At 36.3% G+C, this 27,120-nt stretch overlaps 1 protein-coding gene across 3 annotated transcripts in view; it reads left to right on the top strand.

Moving 5' to 3' along the window:
* Positions 1-26,579, top strand: part of nphs1 (NPHS1 adhesion molecule, nephrin) — a 114,459-nt gene extending 87,880 nt beyond the window's left edge. The window contains exons 18-31 of one of the 3 annotated variants that reach the window (XM_058413559.1): positions 2,320-2,441; positions 3,859-4,021; positions 4,643-4,799; positions 6,432-6,583; positions 11,112-11,223; positions 11,780-11,961; positions 14,570-14,623; positions 19,573-19,683; positions 20,249-20,291; positions 23,125-23,236; positions 24,499-24,574; positions 24,704-24,849; positions 25,720-25,872; positions 26,076-26,578. In XM_058413559.1, coding sequence (XP_058269542.1) covers positions 2,320-2,441; positions 3,859-4,021; positions 4,643-4,799; positions 6,432-6,583; positions 11,112-11,223; positions 11,780-11,961; positions 14,570-14,623; positions 19,573-19,683; positions 20,249-20,291; positions 23,125-23,236; positions 24,499-24,574; positions 24,704-24,849; positions 25,720-25,839 — 1,550 coding nt within the window. In that variant the 3' untranslated portion in view covers positions 25,840-25,872; positions 26,076-26,578. Of the gene's footprint in view, positions 1-2,319; positions 2,442-3,858; positions 4,022-4,642; positions 4,800-6,431; positions 6,584-11,111; positions 11,224-11,779; positions 11,962-14,569; positions 14,624-19,572; positions 19,684-20,248; positions 20,292-23,124; positions 23,237-24,498; positions 24,575-24,703; positions 24,850-25,719 lie in introns of all 3 variants that reach the window. The other 2 variants (XM_058413560.1, XM_058413558.1) reach the window with 2 other exon arrangements.
* Positions 26,580-27,120: the final 541 nt, after the last annotated feature.

The following is a 27,120-nucleotide window of genomic DNA, read 5'->3' as shown; positions in this document are numbered from 1 at the left end:
CAACTATGAATCTAAACCAAATAACCTGGACACACAAAGTGCTTGTCCCTGTATTTGTATGACAGTGTCAAATAAAACATGATGGATTGAAGTTGAACAGCTGATGTTGCACAAGGTGTAATTACAACATGTCAAAATAAAGACATGCGACAGCAGGACAGTGAATAAATAGAACACGTGTTTACTCATGACTGTCATTTCTGAACACACAACAGGCATGACATTGTTATATATTATGATTTTAAGTGAAGTCTACAGTTAATAGAAAGTGCTATTGTTGGATGTGGGTCTATAATGTTTACTCTTTAGAAATTCATTCCATGTGAACCGGTCACAGATGCTACCTGGCTAATGAACAAGAGCAGAATGTAATGAAATAAATAGATTTATCAAGAAAGAGTGTTCATGCAAGCAAGCAGATTTCCTTACTGTATTTCACAGGCACACATTTATCCTCTTCATTCACCAGTGCATTGGCTGATATATAGGCTAGTAGCTTGCCCAGATAACTGAATATATTGTCTGGAAAATTGCTTGTACAGCCATTTTTTTTTTTAAACTCTCATAATTTTTACGTTTGCTTGTCGGTACATGATTTGAAATATCACACCAGGTTACGTACGCTGTTCAGATATTTAAGGCTATAGAGCCTTAAATTGATTAAAGTTTCAATTCAATTAGTGGTGGTTTATTCAAACTGGTTGAACTTTTTGAAACTAACCATTTTTGTCCTTGGGTGGAAATTAGAAGGGCCCTGCTTCAGGGACTGGTTTAAATACCTCTGTCTTCCAAACATCCTGTATAACAAATGTTTCTGCTATAGACATGCAGTAGAGTCCTGACAACTCCAAAAGTCCTGCAACAATCACCTTCAAAACTCAGTATTCAAATGTATTTAACCGGATTTAACATTAAAATGACATTTTGTTCATATTTGAATTGAATCAGGATTGAATTATATCAGGATTTCTCAAATACGTTCCAATAACAATTAATATGTTTACACAAGCAAAGCTTATACGAACCAAAGATTTTCTCAACCTTGACTTTCGTATCTTTTCATACCGTGTTATGAATATGTACACGACCATGTTGCAAATAAAATATTCTTGAATTAATGTATCAAACAGACAACATTCTATTAGGGTTTTTTGGATACTGCAGATGTAACCATAATTATTACTTGTATGGTTAGGAAATTTATTCTGATGTTTTAAGCAAAAGATGAGACAAAGGGAGAGAGAGAGAGAGAGAGAGAGAGAGAGAGAGAGAGCACGCATGAGAGGGAGACAGAGAGCGCATGCTACTGACCTGCAATTACCTCCTTAATGATTTAATAACTGCTTTGTACCAAAACTAGGCCTACATGTTCTAGAAAATCCTCCGTCACTAATGGATCCCTGCGTCCTGCTACAATAGCGCCTGACAGAGCTACACATTCATTATGTATAGAACGTTTTAATAGCTTTTACAGATGGCCCTGTTTTCCACATAGGACTTCCTATTTTCTATGTCTGAGACAATGGGAAGCGTCTCGAGTGTGTCAACAGGCGAGAGCTTACACAAGTACTAATGGGCTGCTTTTCTCAAGGCTATGAGCCCAGTGGGAGAAGAGAGTGAGTGTGTGTGTGTGAGAGAGAGAGAGAGAGAGAGAGAGCAACCAGCAGACTCTTTTTAAAGAACATCTACAACTCCCTCTTTAACCCTTTGGAAAAAATAAAAAATCTTTTACCTACAGTATGATCATACATTTTTCACATGTAAGGAACATTTGATAATAAATTAATCATGCATAAAAAATAAGTGCAAAATAAATGAACCGTGAAACAAATATAAAAAAAAATATAGACTTTATAGTAAATATAAAAACACATCCACTACACATGAAAAATGCACAAAACATAACGCAAGGTAAAATTCCCATTATGTTCACACAACTGTTTCGTGAGATTTATTAAAGAAAGAGTCCCCAGTGTTAGTGCTTCAGGTATTCAGTACTGAAGCTACTTAGTAACATGACATGCTGCAGTTTGTTACTTAAACAGAGAGAAAGAAATGGTGCTAGTGAGGTAAGGATGTTTATAGCTGCTACAGTCTAAATAGTAGCCGGGATAGTAGTTTCCTGGATATTCCACATCAAATATACCTATAAATGTTTAAAAAATACAACATGGTTCCATACAAAATAAGGGATGTTGCAGTAACTCAGCTTTATGTGAGGCCAGATCACACCTACATTTTACTACATTCACTATAAAAGGCTGCATTTCACTATATTAAAATGAATTATACTCAACAACCTGCATTTCCCTCCCCCAGATCCCCCCAGTGTGAAGATGAAGACAGATCCAGTGCAGGTGAATGTTGGAGACACCGCAGATCTGTTCTGCATCGCTGACGCCAACCCTGTGACTGATGACATGTTTTCCTGGAAGTGGATGGTGCGACACTACCACATACTTTATTCGTTACAGTATTTCCTCCTAACAGCTTTCCCTTTTTATACTTTGTTTAAACTATAACAGACTTGTTTGAAGTACAAATGTTCTATTTCCCTCTTTTGTTATTCTTTAATATTCATGTTCTTCATAAGACAGTGCAGGTGTTTGTCAGACCATGACAGCATGCTGAAAATGAAACTGAAATTGAAATCAATGATTGCTTTTCCTTCTTCTTCTTTTTTTTCCCCACCCTTCCTCAATCTCTTTGAATAATCTCCTCCCTCTATGTCTCTCTCCATCACTCTCAGTGCCTCTCTCGATCTCCTCCTCCTCCTCCTCTTTCTCTTCGCGTTCTCCTGCTCTCAGTGTAACGCTGGCGACTCTTTAGCGAGAGGACGTGCTATATTTCACTGCCGTAAGTGTGCTCTAAGTGTCTCGCCCTTCTGCGCTCCGCCTTCTCCGTCCCAAATGGAGAAAAATAGCTTTCATTAAAGCGGCTTTGCCACAGGCTACATTCGTCACTGTTAGCTCAGGCTGTGCCGTTTTAGTGCTTTTTTTTTGCATTTCCTGTCCAAAGTTCACAACCATTGTGCTTTCTGATATTATAGGAGACTATTCTTAATCATGAAGATGTGCTTGTGAGGGAAAGATGTGACTGTTGCATAGAATTTGCAAGTCCTCGCTTTTAGAATGTCTAATAGTTGTGGTAGTTGAAAAGCAGAGAGGCAGATGGTAAGGAAACGCAGGCAGAAGGCAGGTAATCTACTTTCTTAATCAGAAAATATTGATGAAGCAAATTCTACAGTCTGAAAGGCTATGCTTGGAAAAATCTTGTTTTAATTCCTTTTGCTTTTATGGAAAATGAACACTTTTTCACTTTGCATGGAGTGGGAAGGTGTGTGTTTGGTTATTTATTTATTTTTTTGTCTTTTAAAGATACATAAAATGTAAAAAAAATAAACTAAAAAGTCTTATAACCGTTTCACTGTGAATTCTGTTGTGACCAGCACTTTTGAAGCCACGGGTTGCACATCATTATCGTATCCCACTCATATAGTTTAGATTCAGGTGGCGTCAGGGCAGACGTTCATTACAGAGGCCAATCAAGACATTTTTGGGAATGAACATGGTGGAACTGACACTGTTGTAGACATCATGTTCTCCATCTATCCATCATTTAGCAGTAACAAGCTTTGTGTCATGACAAATAATCTCTATTTTTGCTAAACAAAATTATCCCCCCAAATCAGTTTTTGCTTTAATTATGGAAAAGCCGACTAGTTTATAAAAACACTATTTTTTTGTTTTGTAAATTTCAATACTTACTTAAATACTTTCAATGTGTACATGTATGTGTTTGTGTGAGCTCAACTCAATCATTGTAGTGTTCTGTGTGTGTCATTTGTGTGTCATACAGGGAGAAGGTGAGCGTGAGGTGTTTGGAGAGAAGAGTCAAGACAAATCAACTGGACTTTTGACCATCTATGAGGTGACCCGAGCTCATGCAGGTCCTTACCAGTGTACTGCAAACAACGGCATAGTGCCCTCTGCCAGCGTGGTGGGCCAGCTTGTTGTACGCTGTAAGTTCTTCACTTACATTAACACTTAAGCAAAATTAAGTGTTAAGCAAAATTAAGCAACAGAGCTAGGAATACGAAATGCTCCACTCTGCAAGGCTATAAACTAAGATTTCTTCAAGAAATGTTCAACTCTTTTCAAAATGCTGCTTCCCACAGCAGCCTAACAACACACTTTGAAGAAAGTACTAAATTAACTTTTCCATATACATGAGCTTACCGACACATGCAATTTGTTAATGTCGCCTTGATTTAAAAGGGGATAAAGCAATGCCATCCATCCCACACAGACAGCACAAGCAATTATCCACTCTTTCATTGTGTTCAAAACATCACCTACTCACTATAATGACTAATGCTTTAAAGCTACTGATTGAACTAAGAGTTTGTACACATTATGCAAGTTTGTCTATCACTCTTAGACACTAGACCGAACATGTGTGAATATACTGTATAAATGACTTCAGAAAACAAATTTCCCCCTCTCAGATTTGTAAGCAGTGAGAAGTGAATATGCAGGGATGCTGCCATAGCACTGAGATTTGTCTCTAGATTATATGGAGACCATATTTCTTGGTCATTGTACTGTTAATCTTTTAATGAATATTGTGTGTTGTGGTGAAGTTGCTCCAGAGCTGCAGAAGGGGGCACAGTGGAGAAAAGTGGCGAGTCGAGGAGACGGTGCTACTGACGCTGATGTGATTTGTCAGGCTGAAGGAGTCCCACGTGTCAAATTCAGCTGGGCAAAGAACGGCATACCACTGAACTTCGGCAACCCACGGTGTGTGCACACATACACATACACACACACACACACACACACAAAGGAATGGAGGCCCTCTCCGAGATAACACCTCAGAGGTTTAACTACTAGGACTAATGTTGCTATTAATAATACTACTGCTATTTCTACATCTACTATTACCACTAATTCTAGATTTTCCACCACTACTGCTGCTGCTGCTATAGCTATTACTATTACCACTTTTACTTACACTAAATTTTCCACTACTATTACTGCTGCTGCTAGAGCTACTACTGATGCTGTCACTTTTACTAGATTTTCTTCTACTTCTACTACTAAATTGTCCACTAATATTACTACTACTGCTGCTGCTATAACTACTACTACTAATTTTTCCACTAATATTACTACTACTGCTCAAATTACTTCTATGAATGTTATTGCTACAACTATTATTACTACAGCTGCTATTACTACAAAATCTGACACTACTACCATTACTACTACTGCTGCTATTACTATAAAATCTTCCACTACTATTATTACTACAGCTGCTATTACTACAAAATATTCCACAACTAATATTACTACTACTGCTGCTATTACTATAAAATCTTCCACTACTGTTATTACTACAGCTGCTATTACTACAAAATATTCCACAACTACTATTACTACTACTGCTGCTATTAATACAAAATCTTTCACTACAACTATTACTACTACTGCTGCTATTAATACAAAATCTTTCACTACAACTATTACTACTACTCCTGCTGTTAGTACAAAATCTTTCACTACAACTATTACTACTACTGCTGCTATTAATACAAAATCTTTCACTACAACTATTACTACTACTGCTGCTATTAATACAAAATCTTTCACTACAACTATTACTACTACTGCTGCTATTAATACAAAATCTTTCACTACAACTATTACTACTACTCCTGCTGTTAGTACAAAATCTTTCACTACAACTATTACTACTACTGCTGCTATTAATACAAAATCTTGCACCACTACTATTACTACTGCTTTTGCGATTACTACTACATTTGCCGCACTAATGCCAGTAACACTAACACTACTCCTGTTACCAATACCAATACCAATAGTGCAGCTACTACTACAACTACTACTGTTACCACTACTGCCACCACTGATATCCCTACTACTACTATTACTGTGACTATAAATAAATATTCGTAAGCTAGAAGATCACATCATTATATACTGTATGTATGCAGTATATTTTGGTGATATTTGGATAACATAACTGTCAGTATTAAGTAATGCAAGACATTTTGTTGATTCTATTAATTAATATAATCATCTGTATTGTCTTGAGTTAGCTGTTGTAACATAAATGCCCAAAACTGGGTTGTAAGAAACAACTTACTTTATGTTCTGAACAAACCATTTTGCTTAATGTCTGAGCTAAAAGCAAGTCTTGAGAGATTAGAGCAATTATACACCAAAGTGGGTTTGAAAATATCACTGCACACTTCCACTTCACCCACATCAGTACAGCAGCATTTAAGCTAGCAAATTATGAAAATACCGGCTGGATACAAATCAGAAAAAAGTAGATTAGATTCAGCTGTATTACAACACACTGATGTGATGTGGTGTGTGTGTGTGTGTATGTGTGTGTGTGTGAAGGTATCTGGAGCGGACAGTGAAAGAGGGGGCTGTACACACCAGCACTCTGACTGTAGTAAATGTGAGTGCAGCTCTGGACTATGCTGTGTTTACCTGCACTGCCCGAAACAGCCTTGGAGAGGACACACTCGATATCCAGCTGCTCAGCACCAGTATGCACATGCACACACACAGCAATATTGCTTTTTTTCCGGTGACTTTGAAATCAGCTAAATACCCAACACCTTACCCAACCAACTTTTCATTGTGTATTTGCCATGTAGGGGGCCGGAGGAAGTGAGAGTATCACAGGATCAGCAGTAAATGATATTACACAGTTTTTACGGTTGATGCAGAGGCTGAATTTTCTACAACTCAACAAGAAAGCTAAATATATTTGATCACAACTAGATGAAAATGTTATTTACCTTTTAATCTTGCAAAAATCAAGCTTGTTAACACAGTCTGCTTAAAGACATTGCTAGCTTAAACCCTTGCTAGCTAATTTCCTCACATAGTAAAAGTCATGCTTTGATCAAGTGTTTGGATATGTTCTGTAGCACAATGTAGACACATCTGATCAACCCAGTTTATAATCCAGTTGTCAAAGTGTCTATGATGCTCCTGCACCACAGTAGGCATAACATTTTTTATGTCATACTATATTTTTCCAATCCTCAATTGTCCAGTGTGCATGTGACTACTGTAGCCTTAGATTCCTGCACTTGTCCCATAGATGTCTTGTCCCTAATATGTTGTGCATTCTGAGATGCTTTTCTGCTTGCCATGGTTTTAAAGAGTGTTATTACAGCCTTCCTGTTAGTTCACACGGGTCTGGCCATTTTCCTTAACAAGCATGTTGTGTGAGATCACAATTTCTTAAACATTTGAACCAACACGTCTGGCACCAACAATCATGCCACTGTCAGCATCAATGAGGTCACATTTTCTCCCTTTCTGATGTTCGATGTGAACTGAAACTCTTTCTGTACCTGCATAACTGGATCATTTCATGAATGAGCAGGTGTATAAGTGTTACTGGCACAGGTTACACAAGTAAAGTCTTGTATGGTATTGCAATCTAGGGGGACGAGTGAAATATACAGAAAGCTTGCTTTCAGGTAAACAAGCATTTTTTAAAACCTGGACAATGTCAGAATGGTGAAGAGAAGATAAAGACATGTCCTAAAATCTATAACTGGCATGATAAATATGTCAAAAGTTTATCTCAGGTTCCACTCTGCATGGCTAACTGTCACAACTGGAGGTTGATGGAGAATTACAGCCGTGTGAATCCTGTAATTCTCTACCAGCTTCCACCAGCCTTCCCTTTTTATTTGTTAACAGATTGTTTCATTTGTCATAGGTTCAGAACAATTAGCTTGGCTTGCTAACCTCACTGCTACAGTAACTAGCTAGCGTTATTTTTGGTTGGGACTGAATTTGGAAGTAAGCAGGACTGTCTCTGTGTTTATATGCTTTTTTGTTTGGGCTTTGCACTCCTTAAGGAAACGTGAACTAGCCGTGAAAATACACATTCTATAAAATTGGGTTGAAAGTTGATAGTGGCGTCTATTAAATTTTCTATGCTGGTGCATTAAGGGCATTTTAAAAGTCAAAGTTTCTCACTATTGCCTAAGCAACAGCAAAGCAATCACTCTCTGTCTTCCTTCCTCGTTTCCTTTTCTTTTGAATCACTTTTAGTGCTCTCATTTCTCCTCTAACTGTATCAGCCTCTCTTTATTTTCTATACTTTCATCTCCCTCTCTCTCTCTCTCTCTGTCTCTCTCTCTCTGTCTTCCAGCGAGTCCACTACACCCCGTCAGTATGTTTAATGTTTACCATAAAAACCATGAAATACAATCCAATATTCATGTTGCTCCCTCCTTTTTATATTTTTACAGCTGTGAATATTCATAATTAATCTGATAGAGTGATCATAAATACTATATGCTTCTTATCATTAGATGCCTGAGGAGAAACTCAATCATTTTTACATGACATTACATTTTTTTCTGAGTTTTTGGAAAGTTAAAGAAGCAAGACTGACCCTTCTGCTCTACTCTGTACTTGGAGTGGTAGCACATAATTACTATTTACTCACCAGGGGAAATAAATTAGACATCCCTCTCTCTTTTCTCCCCCATGCAGTGATTCTTTTCTTCAGTCGCTCTGAAGGACACTTTTCCTTGGGCTTATATATTCATTCTCCATCACTTCCTGTCCTCAAGATAGCAGCGAGGGAAAATTTATTTGTTTATGTATACTCACAGGTCTACGTAAGGTCATCACCTTACATCTGCACTGAGAAACTTCTTACATTTGCATTTATTTTGGGTACTGCCACCACCATCATTACAAAAACCTTCATCATCATTGTCATCATTGCCATCATCTTTATTTTCATCACCATCATTGTCACACACCAATCAATATTATCATTAGAATGATCACAACTACAACCTTCATCATCATCACAGTCAGATCATCAGCAGCTAACACCACAACCACTTCTTCATCATTGCTGCCATCGTCTTTGTCTTCATAATCATCAATGTCAAACACGAAGATTATAATCATTATTATTATCATTAGAATGATCGTCACAGTCATGAGCTATTATTATCATCATGATTATCGCTACCACCACAACCTTCTTGATCATCAGCAATAATTATTGTCCCATCAGCTATCAATTGCCTCTGCATTCAACCAGCATCATCATCACCAGTGGTGCCATCAGGAGCCATCATCATCAGAATAACTGCCACCACATTCATAATCATGATCAACCATCCTCATCATCATCATCATCATCATCATCACTGCCAACAAACATCATCATCCTCATCTTCATCATCACTTCTGTCAAAGCTTTCATTATTATCTGCTTTAACCTTATCATCACCATCATCATCATCACCATATCACCATCGCTGCCATTAACCAGCATCATCTTTGACTTCATCACCACTGTCAGCAGCCCTCATCATCATCATCATTGTCTCTTTTCATACAGGATGTCTAACTGCTCAATAGCAGTCCACACACACACTCACAAAAATTATTTTATTACTTGTATTTTGAACACAAAAGCCTAAACTATTATAATTGTCTCAGTAGTTCTGGAGAAACAGGAGAAAGCAGACAATTATCACACCCATGGCATATAAACAGCTTACAGCACATTACAAATCCCTAACAGAACACTTTATTCAGAAGTCTGTTTGTTAAATAAAATATCTTATCTGGTCTTCTCCAGACAGCAAGGCTTCCTATTACAGTAACATATTGGAGAACTGTGGGAGCCTTTTGGTGTATTTTTTTTAACTTCTGTAGCTGCTGAACCAGAGTCTGCACCTGTAGACTAGCAATTTATACTGACTTTAATTTGAATCTCTGCACATCCATTCGATTATCCAGTCAGCCAATAAGGAAGCATTAGCTCTATGAATAAAATCATGCAGATACAGGTCAAGGTCAGAGATTAAGCTAATATTCACATCCAGTATCAAAGATTTCCGTGACGACTGTGGTATGGTTGGTGGTTGTTTGAGTATTTCAGAAACTGCTGATCTCCTGGGATTTTCCCTCACAACAATCTGTAGAGTTTATGCACCAAAAAAAGTCAGTGAGAAGCACAGACACCTTGGGCATGAGAAAGATCAGGGGAGAATGGCTAGACTGGTTCCAGTTGACAGGAGAGCTACAATAACCCAGTCACTCTTTACAATCATGGTGGGTAGAAAAGCATCTCACAATGCAATCAGGGATGCAGTCAGATTACCGCACTGTCAAAATATTAAATGATTCAGATCCTATATTTCAAGCATTATTTTATTTTCCTCTCTTCCTTTCCAATAATTTAGGTGCAAATGAATTCATTTTATTCCAGTTTAACTATTAATCAATTTTACTGGCAATAAACATAGGTCCTGCACTTTGTTTTATTTTGAAACTACAGCACTAAAAATATATGACTAGCAAGGTTAGAGTACTTAAAGCAGTACATTAAAAGGCTAGGGCATGAAGGTCTTGCATTATATTTGAGTCACAGGAGAATTTTGTATAGCTAAACCATGCAAATGCCTTTATAGACCTTTTCCATTCAAAATAGGAGCAAGTCATTCGTTTTTTCCATTATCAGGACTATGCAACAAGCAATAAAAATGTTCAATGGCAACTTTTTTCATTGCATCACGGTGGAAGGTTGTATGTCGTGAGCAGAGCCTGAAGTTGAGCGTTAATAATTAAATCCCAGTGTTGTTGCCAGTTTTGGAATGGCAAACCGTATGATCAGCAAAGGCTCATCTTGCCAGCACTGCGGCAGTGTCAGGCTCCACCAGGGTTGTAATTGCTGTGTGTGTTTTGCTTTCCTAATAGTAGCTCTGCATTACTGCATGGCCGGTGCATTTAGTCTGCGCTGTCAGAATGTCGTTTGTGCAGAAACGCTTGCATCTGTATGGACTGCATTCAGCTCTGTGCTTTCAGTGTTAATATTTATACACGAACGAGTGATGAATGATGGGACAAGATTAGACTGTTTCTGTTTTTTGTTGTTTTTTTTCTCGAAAAAGCTCAATTTTATTTCCAGTTATTTACTTTGTGTTCTCTCAACATTTTCAATATTGGGTGCATCTTTCTGACTCTCTCTCTCTCTCTCTCTCTCTCTCTCTCTCTCTGTTATTGTTTGTCTGACAGATTACCCTGACCCTCCCTCAGACCTGAAGATTCTTAGAGTCTCCTCAAACTCCGTTACTCTAGAGTGGATGCCTGGCTTTGACGGAGGACTCACTCAGAATTTCAGAGTCAGGTCAGACACACAGACTAGTTAGAAATTAGTGCTTGTAAATTATGTCAGGTAAGTGTTGTGAGTGGATCTGTCACACCCTGCCATGCTTTCCAACATTTTAATATTATCACGTCAACTGTCTTATCAGTAACCTTGTAAAGGCAAAGCGAAAAATACATGATCTGTTGACGAGGGAACAGTGACTGAGAATGTAAGTAGGTGGAGATTTAGGGTTGTGATCTTGTTAATTATTTAACATACACTTTTATTACAAATTTATCATCTACAACCTCAACTATACTTCAGGATTATCACCTTCAGTGTTTAATTTACTCATTTTATAGCACAGCTTTAACACCAGCTGTAATGTTAATGATAGGTTTATATTAATTTGCTCTTTCTAATACATTTTTGTTTCCATAGTAACAACTCATTTACAGGAACTTACATGATAGACATTCCACATTATCAAAGCCTAATAATAAAGGATTGAAGACATGTGTTGTATTTAACACTAAAATCTTTTAATGCTGAATTAACATCTACCGTGTTTCCTCTGCCTGTGTCTGACATTCAGGTACCGGTGGGCGGAGTCTGCTAGTTACCTATACGTTGATGTTTTTCCTCCGAGATCAACCGTGTACACAGTGACCGGCTTGAAGCCTTCCACCACGTACAACTTCTCAGTTAACGCCATTAACTCAATGGGAGAGAGTGGCTACGCAGACAATGGTGCAGTACTCATCATCATCACTAAGGGTCAGTATGGAGCTCTGACATGCGACTTTACGGTGGAATCAGTGCCCTCTGTCAGGATTATACCAACTTCCTGGTGTGTTTCAACTTGTTGTGCTGACAACGTTATTTTAATATTTATCCGGGAGACAGTTTTACCCAAAACAAATAGCAATTGAGGGTTAAAGAGGATTTAGACTCTTATGATCTGGAAAAAAAATATCTCCTACTGAGTCTAGATGAAAATCTCCACTACAGTTCCAATTATCTTTGAAATTATATAAGAAAAAATGTCGAAAAGTTGTTTGTAATATAAAATCTCACATATGTACCCACAGTTTGTGTTCTATTTAATCTGTATTAAATCTCACATAAGTCATGGTTAGACAGCATTATACTATACGGCCAAATGTTTGACCATCACACCTGTATGTGTTTGTTGAAAATCCCATGTTAGTTTCAGTCCTCCTTTTCTGTTATAATAAGCTCCACTTTTCTGAGTTCAGTTACAAGAGCATTAGTGAGATCAGACAGTGATGTTGAGTGAGGAGATCTGGGGTGCAGTCTGTTCCTATTCATTTCAAAGGTGTTCAGTGGGGTTGGAGTCAGGGCTCTGTGAAGGAAACGAGTTCTTCCATTCCAATCTTGTTAAGCCATGTCTTTTTGCACAGGGGCATTGTCATGATGGAAAAAGTTTGTGCCTCAGCGAAGGAAAGTCATAATGATTGTGTGTTTCAAACTTCATGGCGACAGTTCGGGGAAGGAACACATTTGGGTGTGATGGTCAGCTGTCCATACACTTTTGGCCATACTTTATAATGTACAAGATAGACATAAAACATCACACTCATTGATTTTGTTTTGTTTGAGTTTGTGCATATCATTATAGCAATTACGGTATTTTTCCCTTGCAAGGTGAGTAAAAATTATTGTTCTTGTATTGCAGCGTGACATATTTCTGTGTATTTAAATGAAACAGCCCCACATTTCCACTTAATAACAGGGTTTGAGGAAGGGGAAAGTGACACATGACGTTAAATATATACCTGCCTGCATGGCAAGGTCACCAAAAATCAGATATTAAGTGTTTATTTAGATAGAATTGGAGTTTTCATTCCATGCCACTAGATGAATTCATGTAACAATGATGATTACATACAAAATAGAGCAAGCTAGGAGATGCTGTTATTGGAAAATAATCACACGAGGAAGTTGTGAAGTTTAATATTTTCCAATAACAGCTCATCCTGACGTGTTTCATACCGCAGCATTTTTTCCAATGGTTATTTACTAATGAATGCTTTTTATTTATTAGAATTATGTTTAATGTTGTAGAACATCTTTGGAACAAGTCAGTGTCTGAGCAGATATTATTTATCATTTAAAGAAAGAGCAAATGTCAATCAAAAACAGCCTCAACCTAAACCTTGCATTTGGGACTAATGGAAGAGCTGCTGCTAGAGAAAACTAAGTATTCAATTTCACAAGGTTGTAGTGTAAACACAGTGTACATTTTAGGAAATATGTAATGGACCCTCCTGAATGTCTCTCTCTAAGAGCAACAAAAAAAATTATAATGTAAATAAACAGGAAATACTTTGACAGCTCCAAAGTTTGTTTGAAAAGAGTAACCGTTATAGCAAAATCAGCACAAGCAAAGAGAGTTATTACTCTGTGTATGCCACTAAAAGTAATTAAGTGTTTGAACGTTAGGCTGAGGTTTTCTCAGAAAACAGAGTGCGTGTTAGCCATAAAACAGCACATTCAGATCACTGTAATCATGTTGTGTTGTTGCGGATCGGTCCAGATAAAGCACATCGTTAGCAACTCAGCCCTGTCTCAAATTACTGCGGTGGGAAAAATGCATTTCTGCAGTGTTGTGCAAAAAATCTTTTGCTGTTCGTTTTACAGAAAATTATTAATATACAGGGCTGGATCATTCGTTTTACTCATAAAAGTGTTTACAGGAAAAAAATAAGGAGGAAGGGGAAAAAATATACTAACATAGGATTTATGTTGAAATCTCAGTAGCCCTTTTGAATAAGAGTACCGCAGTAAACTTGGCATAGGTTTAAGCAAGCATCGGTAAACAGTACTGGTTTTATTCTATTAAATACTGACTAATATAAATACATAATTACAATAACAATAGCTGCAAAAATCTATTTAATTAATATAGCCTTAGTGTTCAGTGAAATCTCAGTGCACATTTAGATGAAGAAGCCTGGTATTTCTTTTGTATACATTACAGCACAGTGCAATTCTTTTCATGTCCTACTTTGTTAGGAAGCTGGGGTCAGATATGATGTAGCACAGTGGGCTAACGGCCTTGCTTAAGGGCCCAAACAGTGGCATTTTGACGATGCTGAGGCTTGAACCTCTGACCTTCTGATTAGTAACCCAGATCCTTGCCACTGCCCAACACTGACCCCAATGTCAAAACCCCAGACATTTCCTTGTTGAATTACAAATTAAAATTCTAAAATCAATTGAAATGATCTGTATGAGTGTCTGTGAGCATAAACAAGTGTGTACTCAAACCTGAAATCTTGTTCTCGTACATATTTTTCCTGTAATATGTATGTGTGGTGTGTATTTGGTGCTGACTCTCCCCTCCCTTCTCATTCATCAGATCTTGATCCTGCGCCAGACGAGCCCCATCCCGAAGCCCCAGAGCGTAAAGAAGGTGCTGTGTTGGCATTTCTGATCAGCTTTTTTGCTGCTGCTATCCATCAAGTGCAGAGCCAATCTGTCATTTTACATTCAGGATCAATATCTGCACTCACACGGCTAATTAGCCAGGGCTTCTCCTTTAATGCACAGTGATGCAGCTACGCAGCTGGACCGTGATGTCATACCTGATGTAATCAAATGCAATCTTGATCAGGCTGAAGTCAGAACTGTCATGCTCTATTCACTATTTAGCACTGGCTCTGGGCAGCTCTTTTAAATGTATTAATAGAGTCATAAAATGCTACGTAAAACACACTGCATATCTCTTTTATTCACTAACAAATGTAACAGTACAGAAATCTAAAATATTTTTAAAATGTTTATAAATTTTCATGTGGTAAAATTAATTTTTAATATTGTTCCATTGATATGTGTGACAGTACAGAGACATGATGAAACGTAATATATTGCTAATGCCCCAGAGAGCCTAAATCTGTGACTGCTTTCTAATTAGGTTAATGTTGTTCTTGTAGCACTGAGCATCAGTAATTTTTGACTTTCCAAAGTTCATATGTACTTCTGCAGAATTTTTTCCCTTTCACTGTAAAGTGGGTGGAACTGACAGAAGCTAATCATACAAAGACAAAAATAAAAACGTGAGCATCTCACAATAATAAGTAGGCCAAAGTTGCCATTGCCTGTCTTCTGAGTATTCAATAAAACTACAAACTGACTAACTCTGTAAATAATGAACAAATTTAGACCTGAAAAACAAAAGCAAACTAGAAAGCAACAAATAAACTAATGAACACAAGTAAAAACAGCTGAAAGCAAATAAAACAAACTAGCAGCTGAGAGCAAACTTGAGATCAAACATATCTACTACTTAATGAAAGCAATTCGGCAAGTGAAGGCAAACTAGCTAGCAAAATCAAACTAGTTTTAGCAAAAAAAAATCTTATCTTATCTTATCTTATCTTATCTTATCTTATCTTATCTTATCTTATCTATATTATCAAAAGTAAACTAGCAAGCAAAGAAATTAACTAGCCACTGAAAGCAAACTATATAGTGACAGCAAACCAGCAAGTAAAAAACTATCAAAGGAAAGCGAAAAAGCAAACTAGTGAGTAAAAATACCTCCTACCTTATGAAAGCAAAACACCATTTGAAAGGAAACTAGCTAGCAAGCACAAACTAATAACTGGGAAAGTAGAAATGGAGACTAAATAAGCAAGCAAAAGCAAACTAAAGACACCAAGAAGCTACTTAAGGCCAACCAAAATGTAGAAGCAAAACAAAAGCAAACTAGTGATCAAAAGAAGCAAGTTAAAGCAAACTAGCATATATAAGCAAAATAGCAAGTGAAAGCAAACTAGTGAAGGAAAGCAACCAAGTGAGCAAAAGTAAACTAGTTATCAAAAACAAGTGTAAGTAAACTAGCTAAAGCAACAACCTAACAAAAGAAAATTAGCCAGTGTAAAACTAGCAAAGGGAAGCAAACAAGTAAGCAAAATGCGAACTAGCAAGCAAAACCAAACAAGCTAATAAGAACAAGCTAGCAAGCGAACACTAACTTAGCAAATATACCATATACCGTAATAATTGATGTAGGCTGAAGAATACCAGTTCAACTGACTTCTTATGTTAGGTTGAGTCATGAAGCAGATTGGGCTGTAGTCTGATTACATCACATCAGGATTTTTCTCAGATTAGACTGGTCAGAATATCCAGTATAAAACTAAATAACCACGAAAATCATTTATACTGTTTACCCCAAAGGCCGTACCCTAACCTAGAGGTTTGCATATCATTTCAGATTTTTACTTGTGTTACTTAAACCTGAACAGAACACAACATTTAGGCATATTACTCTTCATCTCAGAGTTTATGTAAGACTTTAGCAGTTCTACTAAATGCTCTGTGCATCTCTGATTGCCTTTTACATGCATATTTTATATTTTAAATAAATATTTTATATTTTGAATTTTACATAAATATAGCTTATGGGTGTCTGTTTTTAGCAAGTCTACAGTGCTGTTAAACGTCGCTCAGAAGTGACACACTCTGTTTGAGCTGCATCTGTGAGAGCACTCACAATCTGCACTTTAATGTGCGACAGTGAGAATCCGTTGACACGCAGGATAAAAGAATGCAAATGCAGCTGTCAGGAAACCATCGCAAATGTCAGAGTAAACCAAGAACTGTTTTTGTTTCATCAGTTACCAAACATTAACGATGATATTTATTAGACAATGTAAAATCATTTTTGGCTAATAACAGTGCATTTAAATGGCATTGATGAATGTCTCTTTTTGATTATGGGCTTTTGAGAAGTGGAGGGGACAAAAATGACGGTGAAAAATAAAAGGAAGGGAAAAGATATCTGCACCGGAGAGTTTAAATCCAAAACAGCTTTTAAGCAATCATAAAATGAGAGAATGATGGATGCTTTGGAAGTCTTTTAAAATTTAGATGCCATGGCCACACTAACGCTGCAAATATGGATTAAATTATATTTATAGAAATTGCTTGGATCATTCTCTATGACAAGCTAGTACATTATTAAAAAAAATAATAATAATAAAATGTACCCAGCACTTCCAGCATAATTGATGCCTTACATTAGAATTCATGTGAACACTGGTGCTAGGCAACTGGGAAATATGGAGGGTAAACCTCAATGCATGGCAGCAAAAATTGCAAAAATAGTCAACATTTTTTAAAATCATGTCAGTAACTTGCCTGAAAATATTCACAACTACATGTAAACAAGCTATTTGTACCCATCCTAGGTTTATAATAGATTCTGTTAGCATGTCCAGATCTTTTTTAAACTGCTACGTAACACACAAAAGAAATTCTGATACATTATTATCAGATGGTGATTGCTGTCAACTGTAATAAACAATTTATTCACTTGGGAAGGACATACAGCATTTAACTGGGACGTAAGACATACAGTATATACTTTGAAGCATGGTTAGCTTGCCTTCTCAGATAGAAGAGGGAAGGCTTTCTAGAAAGTTCCACAAGGTGTCTGGTTCATGGGCTGAATAGGCTGTGATGTTAGACACGTACCCTGATTAAGTACAGAAAAATTCCATATGAAGGAGGATGATGTATGTGTGCTTTATTTGCACTTCTCTCCCTCATACATATGCATTCGATGGAGCATTGTCGGGGAAAAAAAAAGATTGCAAAAATAAGTGTCTAATCATAATTATGCTAAACTTTGAGTAGTGCTGAGGTTTTTTTTGTTCCTGTGACTTTTTATTTATTTATTTTTTTTGAGTTGTAAATTAGTGAATGTTTGGAGCTGTATTGCTTTTCATGTCGAATTTGACCACTTTTAACCCACCAGCATGCGTAAAGTGTTTTGATCCATTCTCACAGATCTTTAAAATCTTAATGAAAGCAATGTTTAGGAACATGATGTGCATCAGGAGTGTTACAAGCAACCACATTGATTCCACAAATCAAACAGGACATTTCTCTACATCCCATAATTTCTAAATGTTTTCAGGTCCACAGTAATGTACAGTTACAACTCTTTAACAGAGGCCAGAAATTGAATTTGCGGTTGTTTTTTGGTGTCCATGTTTAACATCGAATTTCTTCTATTAACCCCACAGTGGTGGTTAATAACTCATATGAAATTAACACTTTCTTTAAAAGGCTTTAAGAATTTGGTGATTTTCATAAGTATTTCCGTTTAATACCTAATCTACTAGGGGCGATATATTTACAGAAAAGCTCCACAAAATCAGAATGGTTATATATATTTTTACACAATTGTTTCTGTCTTCAAAGTAAATGGTGATATCAAATCCATTTCTGCTTTCTGTGATGCCCCAAGTGTTTGTTCATAAGGTAAATTTGAAGGTGTTATCTACAACCAGTACAAATCTGCATACACTTATCTCAAAAGAGGTAAAAAGCAGTCTCACGCTAAAAGTCAAATGCTCATTTCATACAAAAGCTCCTGAGTTGTCAGTTTCCAAACTTTCAAACTGTATAATTGGCACAAGTTGCTCTAATGTTGTGCGTTTATTATGCTGTCAAGATGAAACTGCTTATTTACATTTACATTCCTGGCATTTGGCAGATGCCCTTATATAGAGCGACTTACAATTTTATCTCATTTTATACAGCAGAGCAATTGAGGGATAAGGGCCGTGCTCAGGCGCAGCTTGGTGGACTTTGGATTTAAGTTCACATCCTTCTGATCAGTGGTCCAAAACCTTTACCACTAAGCTACCACATCCCCTCATTCTTTGTTTTATTTAATTCTAATTTAATGACAATTTAGTAAAACCCAGTCATTTCATAAAACCGCCTGCTGTATAGAAAGTGAACCGTATGGAATAGCCATTCATTTAGCACAAAAGAAATAGGGAGTAAGAGCTGTTGTGTGTTTATGGTAGCTGTCTAACTCTAGCTACATTATTTGCAGAGCACTCTCACCGTTCAGCTGCTATTTTATCATCTTTAGTTCTTTGCCTTTGACAGAGTTTTGTGGGTGTTGCTAAATACAAAATCAGCTGTACCATGAATGCCCTTCTTAATTTGCTTGTGATTGTAGAATGAAGAACATTAGCAAACCTTTTGTAAATCTTGCAGGATTATTTTGTTTGGTTTGGAACATTTATATACCTTGCTATTTAAAGATTTATTGTGTGTTAAGAATAGCATGTTTAAAGGAAATATATATTGTCATGGTAATCCTAATAGCTGTATAGTGTGTGTACAGCATATTCAAATATTATTTCAGACAAAGACTTGCCAAACAGCTACAAGATGGACAGTTGTAAATAATATATGCAGTGTGAAATGAGTCAAATTTAGCATTAATATTTAAATAAAACCAGTACTTGCTTCTAGGCTCAGACTTAATTAGACCTTTATTAAATTTTTCAAAGAATTATCCACTGTTTCACAGTTCTGCATTTCTTTGTTCAGTCCTAGCTATACCAGTGTTTGTCATCCCCATCCTTGTGGGAATTCTGCTGCTGGTCAACGCCTTAGGCTTCTTTCTATTGGTCAAGTGGAAGAAGGGACGGAGTCTGAAAGGTAAAGAAAGGAGGAGTTGGCATGCCGCGTCTTTGCCGCCGTGTTGTCAGACAGTGTGTACTACTTCCACCAGCAAGTGTATAGCACTCAAAAGGAACAGCCTGTCTGCATCCTAATATGCCTGTCACTTTCAAATCCATCTTTCTCTGTCTCATCTCACCCTCATCTCCTCACACATCTGTCGTGTCTTTTTTCCTCGGCAGCTGTCATTTCCGCTCCCTGTCTTTTTGCCTTCATCTTGCCCTATTGCTTTCGATCGTCGCTCTCTGTTCTGTCTATCTCAGTTCAGGTTCACTCTGGCTTTACTCGACTCTCCATTTCCGTCAAATCATCTTGTATTTCAGTCTGTTTTCTTTTTTCCTTCCATATTTTTGCCCTCACCATTCTTCATCTATTTGAAAAAATATAGTTCTTGCAAATGTAGTGTGATTTGTAGAGTAGAGGTGATAAATAAGAATAATAAGAAAAAAACATCTCACTATGACCCGTTTTCGTATAATATAGGAACAGAGTCGATGCATCTTACCCTCAGCTGTCTTTAACCATCTCTTTTTTCCTCCTCCAGAGGGAGCAGGCAGCTTTTCAGAGGGCAAGAGGAGCGATGAGGGGTGAGGCATGCAAATCTCATGATCAGTTAAATACAGTTACAGCAACAGTTACTAAATCCCAGCTTAAAGAAATACTACAGCACTTTACAACCTAAGATCTGTCTGTACACATGCATCGGGAGCAAATGTGTGACTACCAACTGATGAGAATGAAGAATTTTTTATTTGGTTTTAAGTTCTGATAACAAACATTTAAGTTTAAATATGATAATGCCACTATACTTTAAAAATACTCACAGGTAACAGGCCTGAATGGACACCGAATATGTCAGTTTTGGAGATGGGACAATTTACACAATATAGTATAATACAATAATTTACACCTTAATTTAGATTAAAGTTCAATGGTTGGTATGTATTTTTCAAATTCAAATTTTATTTGTCACATACACAATCCTACACGGTACGATATGCAGTGAAATGCTTAAACAACTGTTTGTGACCTTGAAAAGGAAAAGGAAATAAGGAGCTAAAATGGCAAAGGAAAGAATAAAATATAAAATATAAAATCTACAGTTTTGTTACAGTAATATAAAATAAAATATAAATAAAATAAAGTAGAAGCAGAAATCTGTTAAAATGCATATAAAAATATATAAAAAAAAAAAAAGTAGATCTGTGTAAATAAACTGTATAAAGTGTATATATGTGAAACGTGCAATGTGCAGACAGCAGCAGTACGGAGTGGTCATGGAGTGAAATGAAATGATGAGCAGCAGGGTTACTGTCCATCTTTAAAGTGCAGTTGTGCACAGTAGTCCCTGTAGTCCACATACTTTATATGTAAACAGGAGTAGAAATGTGCAACATATATGTTTTATGTACTTCAGTCCTGCAATGTGCAAATGTGAAAATGTTTAGAGTGGTTGGTTGGAGTTCCAACACATGTGTGAAGGAAACATAAAACGTCCAATCAGTTGAGTCCTATGTGGAGTTCTGGTTGAGAGTCTGTATAGCCTGCGGGAAGAAGCTTCTCCTCAGTCTCTCTGTGTTTGCCTTCAGAGAACGGAAGCGATTTCCTGACCTCAACAGAGAGAACAGTCCATTGTTGGGGTGGCTGAGGTCTTCCTGGCCTTGGTCCAGCACTGCTTGTTGTAGATTGAGTACAGGTCAGGTAGCTTGGTATAGATGATGTGCTCAGCTGATCGCCCCACCCTCTGAAGAGCTCATCTGTCCTGCATGGTGCTGTGACTGAACCATTCTATTTAATAAAAATGGGTGAAGAAATGCAGGTTTTAAAGTCAGTTAGATTAAATATCAGGTCAGTCAGATTAAATATCAGCTTACAAAGGTGTGGGAGAGATGTGGGAGAGGTACTTGTCCCAAAGGTTTATGGCTGATTATTTTTTATAATTTCTAGTTTAGTTTACCTTTGTTTTTGAATGCTTTCCATTGCTCTTTTTTCTACTAAAGTATTTTGAATTGTATTTTTAATTTATTAGTATTAATCAATTTGTTTGTATAGCACTTTTAACAATGGACATAGCAGCTTTACAGAAGTATAGAAACATAGAAAAATTATAAGGTTTAAAGTTAAGTTACTATTTAGCCCTAACATTTATCCCTATCCCTATTATTATTATTATTATTATTATTATTATTATTATTATTATTATTAATTTATTAATTTATTTATTTATTTATTTATTTATTTATTTATTTATCTATCTGTAGTATAAACTGTACTTTTGGAGAAGGTTCTTTTTCAGACAGAAATTCACACACTCGAACAGTGAGTATTGAAACACTCTACAGGGTTAATATTGCTTTTAAATTGTGACACAAGGACAACATGGTAATGATATGTACTTTAGCAGTAAAAGACCTTACATGAAAAATGAGATAAAACTATTCATATGCTGTTTTAGTTTGTTTAGAACAGCGGTTCTGACAGTAGTTTAGGTTGTATTTTAAACCACAGGTTTATATTAATGTACTTCTAAGTTCTATGGTATTGTTCTATAGTTTCTTCTGTAACAGAAGATTCAGATGGACTGTTATGGTGGACACTCCACACAATCTAAGACTGATAATGATTTGTCTTAAAAATGATACTATTAGGTTGTTAAAAAAATGATAATTATAATTATTAATATTTTGAATCTTTGTGTATCAGCACTTTGTAACAGTCAGCAGCTTTTTCTAGCATGGGAAAGCAGAGGAATTTTGCTGTTTTTCAGTAACATGACTAGCTGTATCTTTTCAACTTCATGAGACAAGGAAATATAATGTTGTAGTGTGGAGAGAGTGAAAGTGTTTATATCTGCTTATTTATTAGCTGTTTATAGTTAATGTAACATTAACTTGTTTTGAAAATGATCTTCAACATTAACTGTAATATAAAATATGGAAATTGTTGTGAAATATAAGGATAAAAAGAAGAATAAAACATTCGTTATGCACTGTCATAAGAAAAAAATTCAGTGTGGGAACAGTAGCACCAATTCACACTGAATTTAATCACACCACCATCTTTCCCTATAACAGCACGTGCAAGTGTTTTGTACACGCACTTTAGACCTCTCTTAGTTAATTTAGATCTAATAGATTTTTTAGATTTGTTTTTGGATATGAAGGGAAACGTGTCAAAATTATATTGCTGGTAATTTTTGATAAATGATAAAATAGAATATTAGTCATCTTCAAACTCTTGGTCTTTATTTGGCTTGGCTACTGTTAGAAAGTGTTAGTTGGGTCAGATCAGGCCGACTTTGCTATTCCACAGTAAAGCAGAAAAAATATTACAGCTGGTCAGAAGGAGCTTCCAAATGAATCTTCCTGTAAACCTTTATTTTCCAGTATTAGATGAGAAACATCTTGATTTTTCACACAGGTCATCGGTGAGCAGCAGAGAACCGATCAATGCCTCAGCACAGCGAACACTTCTCATCAACACAAACTCGGAGCCAGAGAGCAGCAGCAGCGTCTACGAGAGCTACGGAGGGGTGAGGGTCAAGGTGCATGGGAGAGGAAAGGGAAAGAAAGAGGAGAAAATGAAGGGATGGGAAATCCTGCCAAGTTATCCCTTATGGAAAAATCACATACGTACATTTGGCATGTAGACAATTGATTATGCAAGTAATGCAGAAGTGTTTTTTTTCCCACGTTCTGTAGAATGAAATTGCACAAGTCATTTCAACATGGTGATAGTGATGCAAAGAGAAAAATCTATAATCATTAGAAATTATGTGCAAGAAATAAATCCACCTGGCTTGCACGTGTGGCAATAAATGAATCATGGCTTGTATCATATTTTATGTAGCTACTTTTTTTTATATATTATTATTATTTTTAATTTCTCATGTCCACAGGCTGGCCTTAGAAGATTGCTGTTACAATTCTCTAGTGCTGAATCTGCTTTCTCGTATTCCTCCCAATATTTTTGCTCTCCCAAGAAATTAAATCTGATATTAAAATCCGTGTAATTTATCTTTTTTTATTCGGATTGGATTAATTTTTCATGGCGATGATATTACCAGAGCAACTCTGATTCTAGTCCCAACCAAATCAATCACGACAGTAATCATGATGGACTGTGTGTGCCTGTGTTTGTAAAAATAATAATAATAATAATAATAATAATAAATACTACACGTTGATAGCTGCTGAAGCTTCGGCATTATCCCTAATTCAACTTTTGATCTTATTTAGTTTATAGTCTGTCTTGGATTTTTTAAAGCGTATTAAACCATGTATATGTGCACATATTTTGGTTTATGTTTGAATTTCTAACCAGCCCTGTGTGCCCTGACATGTAAAATGATTGCCCACCTGTCAGCCAATCAGAAAATTCCATAATTCATGAACATGGTATAAAGCATGTACTGCATATTAAGTTTCATATCTTCAGCTTCATGCTGTTTATTTGATATTTGAAAACTTGTTGGCTGAGGCTCTAAATCAAAGGGGTATCTAGGTGCTGCAAATGTGTACAGGACCTGTTACTTCTCTTTCTGTTTTTATCTGAATTACTTGAAAAGACTATATTTAATAAAGTATTAAACACACCCCTTCTATCCAAATGGGAAGACCGATTCCATAGTTTTGACAATTTCTCCTGGTGATATCACAGACTGGAAATCATTACTTAATCTTATTGCTAATGCTGAGAGTATATGTGTGCGTACACCCTAATCATGACAACATTTTGCCAGGAAAATTTGATTTACTGACTGTTCCATCATGTTCTTTTATGTTCTAATCATAGAGCTATCACTGTTATTACCCCATTGAGGCCTATAGTCCTGCTCTTTATACCCATCTGGAGGCACCAGAGAAGCTTGGTAAGAGTTCAGCACACTATTTTACTCAAATCTTCATTTGGTTATGAAGCATTAGTGGAATGTTTACTAACATTTCAGGAAAGCTGAAATGTGCTTAATGACTTAGCTTGTGTTATTTTCTCCCTGCAGATAGCAGACACATTACAAACCCGATCAGCCATGACTATGAGGAAGTCAAAGACTTTGGGCCATATCAGGATCTATTTGGGTCAAATCTCCCAGCTCTGAATTTTGGAGTTGATGGAGCAGGTCAAATTCCAGCATCCACTTATGAGGTATGTCTGAAAGCATATGCAGGTATTTACACAAGCCCTACTGTAATTCAGTATTAGCGAGGTAGACATGTTAAAATGATTTCAGCCGCATGCAATTGGTCATTTAGTATGGACTCAATCTGGAGTAAATGCTGATGGAAGTTACTGGCATTTTAGAATGCTATTTGAATACATGCCCTACATATTTCCCTTACCTCAAGCATACTTGCTCTGCAAGAAGACCTGTTTAGTGTCTAAGTTTTGTTTCTTTGTTTTTGCAGTTGAAAATTAAACCCTTAAGGCTAACACGGTGCAAACTACATGCATAAATCTTCACACTCACCGCAAAGCACAGTGAGGTGCTCATTATTTTAGTCTTGTGTATGTGGTTTCTGACACATTAGGGCATTGTGCTTCTTTACAATTGGACATTACAGGCTTTCAAAAGGCCAAAGCTCTTTCTTTCTCAATATTTACTTAGAAGGTAGAAGGCATTGTGATTCAGATGTGAATAATATTTGAAACAATATTACTATGTTTAAGTCAACGTACAAACGAAATAGTCAATGTTCTAACGATATTGCTGAGCCAAATCATGACTTTTAAGTCATGATACACTTGTGGCTCAAATGAAATGTTTGAACCTGTAACTGAGAGTACACTGCAAATAAGCTTATGTCTTTCAACAGAAGTGGGTGGAATTGGGATTATAAATAAATATTAACCATTAAATACTAACCACAAAATGTGATATAAATATACTCCTAGTATTTGATGATTAAAACTATCACTAAACTGACTTTAAATGTCACTGATACATTTCAAGTAAAAAAAAATATTGTCTAATCTTTTCCTTTAACTTATTATTGTTCTTCCCTATGTTTTCTCCAGCAGAGTAGATGGTTTGGTGTAGCAGAGTTGGACACAGCAAGTGGAGTTAACAGTTCAGTCACTTACAGACACAGAAAGAACCCAGGCTTGCCCTTTGAACTGAGGGGTGAGCTGGTTTAAGAGCTCCCATTATCTTAGAAAACTCTCTAATAGGTCTGTATTCTCTGTATAACTCAAAGCATTCATCATTACTATATTTCTTTTACTTTTTTATATTCATTCAATCTGTTTTTAAGTTTATGTTATAGAGACAAAGCTATCATTTTTAGTAATTTCAGGAATATACATATAGTGATGTGATCTTAAAATTGAATTTTGTTTTTTTTTTGTTGTTTTTGTTTTCTTTTTGGTGATAGGGCACTGTCTGGAAGCTAAATAGTACACATAGAAGTTTCTTACTTTGACTTCTGTAGTCATATTATTGTCTGGGAAATCTGAGAGGATAGCCTGCTACAAAATCTATGTCGAGGGTGAAGACTTCGGGGCCAAACTGCGTGATTCCTGGAAGTAAACAATGCAGTCATTACTATACCCTTATCTTATTTCCTTATCTTTTCACATGACCTATTGGAAAGTATCCTTCATACCAAACTGGTTATGTAATATATTTGAAGGAAATTACATTTAAAAAAAAATAATAGCTGAATATCATAAAATTAAAAGGCAATGAAAAAAAGATAATGGTATTAAAAGCATTAAAACAAACTTTTTTTTTCAATTTCTGGTCATTGTTATGTATTCATTTGCAAATTATAAAAAAAAAAATCTTTCTAAAAGTGTACGTAGTAATTGTAGTTATTACACCATATCATAAAATTCTAACATTTCTAACATTTGTGTATTGTGCTATGATGATCAGTATCAGTTTGAAATTATCATAGTTTCACACTGTTTCTGAACAATCCGATGTCATTTTCTATGTAATATGTAGATATAATATTCTGTACACATAGTAGTCTGAAATAAAAAGTGACATTCTAAACTTTCTTTGCTTTATTATAAAATGCTTGGAAAGAAAGTTATTAATAAATGAATAACGTGTAACATTATATACAGTATATACATGATTCATTCATTTATACATTCATCTTCAGTAACCTCTTCCTGGTCATGGTCACTTAGAGTCTGGAACCAGGAACATGTTTTTCAGATGTGGGAAGAATCTATAGAACCTGGAAGAAATTCACACGGACATGAGGGTGAACAAGCAGAACCCTACACAGACCATAACCCTAATTTGTAAGTGTTTCTCATTTTGGCATGATGCCTGGCTGGTAGACGGTCGGCTGTTTATCATTAAATGAGTGTGGCATTGTGGTCTTTAAGCAGGAGCTGCATCTGGGCCTCTAATCCTGTTTTATTCCAAATTTGCTGCAGATTTGGAAAGAATCCAATGGTGAT

This window comes from Hemibagrus wyckioides, linkage group LG17, assembly GCF_019097595.1.
Source record: "Hemibagrus wyckioides isolate EC202008001 linkage group LG17, SWU_Hwy_1.0, whole genome shotgun sequence".
Classification (NCBI taxonomy): Eukaryota; Metazoa; Chordata; class Actinopteri; order Siluriformes; family Bagridae; genus Hemibagrus; species Hemibagrus wyckioides.
The sequence above is the reverse complement of the archived record's forward strand: the minus strand, read 5'-3'. Positions and strand labels throughout refer to the sequence as shown.